We start from the raw sequence: 5,006 nt of genomic DNA on the forward strand, positions 1-5,006 counted from the left end.
GGATAATGCCGTGCAGTCATCCTGCCATCAGCCACCACCTCGGCATCCCTGTCACTGCTGCAGCCAGGGCTGGTCTGGTCCAGATCTTCTGAGAAGGCGCAGCAGTGGCTGCTCAGTGACTCAGTGAATGCCACCAGCGCTCAGCTCCAACACAGTGCCCTCTGGCCACATCTCTGCTTTCGTAAGAGGTCCCCATCCTGACCGGGATCATTGATGGATGCTGCTGTGCATGCAAGGCCAAGGGTTGTGGTGCAGTCACCCCTAACCAGCGCCACATTTGGATGCTGCAGGTCACGGTGGGTTTGCACAGGTCAACTCTTCCAGGAACTCATGAACCAGCACGTAGGAACAAGGACGCTTCATCTGCAGGTAGAGGGGGAGCAGCTGGGTGAACCTTCCCTGAGATAAGGGAAGAGCCTACCCCACCAGCTTCAAAAGGGACTCCAGGGTGGTTTCATCCGAGCATTGAAGAGGGAATGAAGACAGAGTTTGATCCCCTTTGCAGGCTACATCTCTCCAGATCTCCTACAGCTTCAGCCAGAGCTGCTCAGGTAGGAGACTGGTCCTGCTTGGACTGTGCAAAGAGGTGCTGGAGACACTGGCACCACCAAGCTCTCCCTGCCCTTTGGTTATGTCTACAGCACACAGTGACCCAGTTGCGTGCTGTGTGACACCCTCTAAGGTGCTCCCAGCTGTGGAGCTCCATCAGGTTGACTTGGAGGATCTGTTCCTTCAGAGGCTGCGCCCAGCAGGCACGGGGACACGCACTGCCACCCCCTCTGCCAGGGAGAAGGCAAACGCATCACGATGTGTCACAAGAGGCGATGACAGGCCCATGCTCCAGAGCGGTGCTGCAATCTCACACCGGGTTGATGCTCTCAGCTAGGGGGAACCAATGAGGAATCCATGGCTGCCCCAACAAACCTCACAGACAGAAGTCAGGCAGCTTCTTGAACCCATGAGCAGTTGAGGCTGGTGGAGATGGGGCATGCAGCTGAGCCTTTGTACCGAAGAAGGGCCAAGAGCCACAGATGGGCTGAATGGATGCACCAACACAAGTGCCCTGGGCAAGCCCAGGAGAGGGACACAGGCCAAGTTTCTGGCTGACCTCCAACCTATCCCAAACCTGGATGTGCAGGCATGAGCTCAATTTGCAGAGAGAAGATGGGGTGGCAGGAAGGGGCCGCTGTGTTCAGGCATGTCCCATCCCAAAGAGCTGGAGGGTGGAGGAGGGCTCTGGACTTCCCAGCATGTCCCAGTGCTGCTCCTGCACAGCTCCAGTCCAACGGGAGGATGGAGAAGGGGATCCTCAACCCCCTCACCCCATCAGCAGCCTCCTGGGACCCCGGGGTACTGCAGGCAGGGGAGACCAGGGCAGCTGACAACAGGGATGGTAGGACAGGGACGTGGCAGGTTTGCCCATGGTGCAGCAGGGAAAACCTCCAAGACACCTTACAGGGTGGCTGGGAACGCTTCAGAGAGCCATGGCCATGAGGGACAGCCCTCTCAAGGTGGATGGTATGGCGTGTATATAGGATTATCCTGGCCCCATGGCTGCTTGGTAACAATGGTCCTCTCCTCATCAAGTTGCAAGGGCTGTAATCACTGTGGAAGGTCGTCTGGTGGGGTGGGCTATTGGTCTGGCCTCCTCCTCAGCCAAGGAAGAAGATGGCTCAACCTGGGGACAGTTTTGTCCCCTGGAGCTCAGGAGCATCTCTGGGCACCACTGTGTGTGGAGACAGCGGCGAAGTCCTATGCAACCAGAGGAATCCAGGACCCAATGTCACTCTGGGTAGGAGCAGGGACCGGGCAACAGGATGTCACCAGCACCCTCGTCTGATCATCACACCGGTGGGTGAGGGTGGCCTGAGCCAGGACGGAGCTGCGGGCTGGCACCCCAAACTGAAGGCAACAGTCTCATGCGACTGCCCAGGCCGGGTGCATGAGGTCCCCCTTGCCCAAGGCTGGAGCAGAGGTGGTGCCCCACCATGGCACATGGCCTCCTCGGGCAGGTCAGGAGAGGTGAGCATGGAACACGGCCTTCCTCCACGGCACCAGGTCTTCGGGGCAGGCATGGGGAGCCAACCCACAAGCAGGGGCAGCTCGGTGGCAGAAACTGCCCCCGGCAGCAGCATTTGGCCTCGTGGTTGGGAGAAACCAGCAGCTGGTGCCTCCCACCTTCCTCGCCAAGCTCAGGGCTTGCAAAGGGCAACCTTCCAGTCTTGGGTGGCAAGGACACAGCTATACCTCCTGCTCATCACACCAGGGGACTCACCTGGAGAAGAAGGGCTTGCAGCCAACCGGGACCAGCTCACAGCTACTAGGTGGCCACGCTCTAGGGCTAGCCAGGCTCGAAGAGCTCCTCTCCCTATGCATCTGCCCCCTTTCTGTACCTCTTCCCGCAAACCCAATGCGGGGGTTCAGCTCGCTCAGCTGCAGAGCAGCGTGTCTTCCTACCTCCTGCTCAAGTGGACGTGCTATTACCAAATAATTTGCCTCTAAAAGCTTCTCTGAGAACTAGGACGCCCTGGAGGATGTTCTGGTACAGGAGTCGTATGTCCTGTGGGACCACCAGGTTCAGGATGATGAGCATGGGAGAAGGCAGCTTTGGGTTAAACACAAACAAATCTCGGCAGGAACAAACCATGCAGGAAAACCATGCAGAAAATCAGAAGTGAAATCAATGTGAACATTGACAAGAGAAACATGGAGAAGTTTGGCAAGACAGTCCCCTCCCTTTTTTTTTTCCTTCAAAAATAAAAATGTTAGATTGCAAAAAAAGGATTCAAACAGTTACAAAAAGCACATCCTTCTCAAGGCAGCGCTCCCACAGTGCCCCCTTTCCCCCTACAACAGCTCTAGCCCATATGGGGCACTGCGGGATGAGCAAATCCCGAGGGCAAAGACCACGTGGGCACCGGCCGCTGTACCTAGGATCCCCCTTCAGCATTTTATCCCCAAACTTGCCATTTCTCCCTAAAGCCTCATCCCCAGCCGTTCTCGTGATTAGGTTTTAGAGACCCATTCCTGGCCATTTTTGGTGTGCATCCCCGTCTTGCCGCATCCAGACCCCCCTGGCCAGCAGGAACCATTTAGGACATGGGCTCTGCCACCATACCCTGAAGGCTGCACCCCAAGAAAACAGCGCTGGCTGGCACTCAAAAGCCCTGAGTGCATGGAGGACCCACGCTGGGGACCTACAGTGCCCTACGGAAGGAAACAAAACCATTCGAGGTACTTACTTGGACTGGGTTTGCTTAGTAAGGTTCTTTATGGTCAAGCCCTCCTTTCCTATGATCGCACCAACAAACTGCGTGGGCACCAGCATCCGCAGTGGGAAATCGAGCTGTTTGGGCTGCGAGGAGCCCCCCGGGGAGGAGCCCCGCTCCCTGGAAGAGTGGCCCCCGCGGCGGGATCGCTGGGGGGGCGGAGGGGAGCTCACCTCTTCATCCGGGATGTAGGAAATCTTGAAGGAATAGTTCTCAAACTGGTGGCCGCTCAGCTTCTCAATTGCTCTGCAAGGTAGTGAAAGGCAGGGGCGGTGAGGGGCTCTCTGGGGAGAGAACCTCCACCAGTTGCCCTTGTAAACAGTGGTCGATGGGTACCCCTCCAGCACCCCCAGCACTTGCCCTTGTAGACCCCAACCCTGCATCTTCCTCCCTCCCCAGTATGGAGAAGGTGGCCATGGGAAGCCAGAGCCCCCCACTTTCCCTTTGCAGAGCAAGCCCCATAGTGTGGTGGGACAATGTCCCCTCCCATGTGGGTGATGCCAGGGCTGGCACACAGCTTGTCCCCCCAGCAGAGGTGGGATGCCAGCCTGGGGATCTGCCACTTCACCCAGGGAAAGTGCTGGCCAGAAACTATCACACAGTGTGGAAATGCTCTCACGGGCTTTTTGGACATGGAAAAGGTGACAGAGGGGCTCCAAGCAAGAGCTGCTGCTCCAAGGAGAAGGCTGCGGCACGTGGTGCCCCTCTACTGGGAATCCCAAATCCCTTTCCAGCTCTGGTGAGGCTGGGGGTGCAGCACCTGGGCTCTTCGTTCCCCCCAAGCCCCTCCTCAGCAATGCGATGCTCAGCCATGCTGGAGTCTGTGATGACTTCTGCAAGCAGTCATGGCTTCAGCCATACTTCTTCCCTCTTCCTACTGCATCTCGCTTTGGCTATTTATAGGCAGGTGTATGAATGCACCACTGCAAGCAGCTCCTTGCCAGGCCTGAACTTCACATCCAACGAGGACTTCTGCAGCTTCACTGTCCCTTTCTGAAATCACTGCAGTTCCCCACAGTCCAAATTCTCTGCCAAGGTCTTCCTTTCACCCATTCCTGGTGCTCTAAACCAAACACATATACCCATGAACCCACATATGCCACCGGCCTTTTCTCCCATCACTTGCTTCTGCGTCTAGCTGCTGAGCACCATGCATGACAGGCATCAGTCTGGCTGGATGTGACGGATCACAGCATCTTCTCTATCCCTGAAGCCTCTTACGCCAAAGCATCAAGCACTGCTGTGTTGGTGATACTCTTCATCTTCCTTTCTTGCCACACATCCCAAGACACAGCAGCTCATGCTGCTTTTATCTGCAGTCCACAGCACCTTCCTCCGGCCAGCCGAGGCTGGAGCACGCCCAGCATGGCTACCCCAACAGGCACAAGGAGGACTCTCCTCTGGCCTCCTGGACCAGCAGATCATTCTCCTCATCTCTGTCGTCACAAGTCCAACCTCGTGATGGATCAACACAGACGGGAAGTCGTTGGAACGTCTATCAGCAGAGGGACTCAAAGTAGGACATGGCCCATATCCCATGGCCTTGGGACATCTCTCTCTGACACCATCCTGTACAGCTATGGCTTTCTGTCCTTTGCTGTTTCCACCACGCAGCATTCTCCCAAAAACAGAACAAGCCTCATATTCCACTTTGCACTGGAAAATCCTGCTTTCGATGCACATCAACTCAGCATCAACAAAAACTTCCGCTACGAGAGTTTCTCCATCACAATCGCA

General features: G+C 56.4%; 1 protein-coding gene across 1 annotated transcript in view; it reads right to left on the bottom strand.

Moving 5' to 3' along the window:
- The window catches only part of IGF2BP2 (insulin-like growth factor 2 mRNA binding protein 2), a 17,827-nt gene that overhangs the window by 10,045 nt on the left and 2,776 nt on the right, over positions 1 to 5,006 (bottom strand). The window contains exon 5 of the mRNA XM_009322905.1: positions 3,243 to 3,515. Coding sequence (XP_009321180.1) covers positions 3,243 to 3,515 — 273 coding nt within the window. The remainder of the gene's footprint in view (positions 1 to 3,242; positions 3,516 to 5,006) is intronic.

This window comes from Pygoscelis adeliae, unplaced genomic scaffold (genome assembly GCF_000699105.1).
Source record: "Pygoscelis adeliae isolate BGI_AS28 unplaced genomic scaffold, ASM69910v1 Scaffold554, whole genome shotgun sequence".
NCBI lineage: Eukaryota > Metazoa > Chordata > Aves > Sphenisciformes > Spheniscidae > Pygoscelis > Pygoscelis adeliae.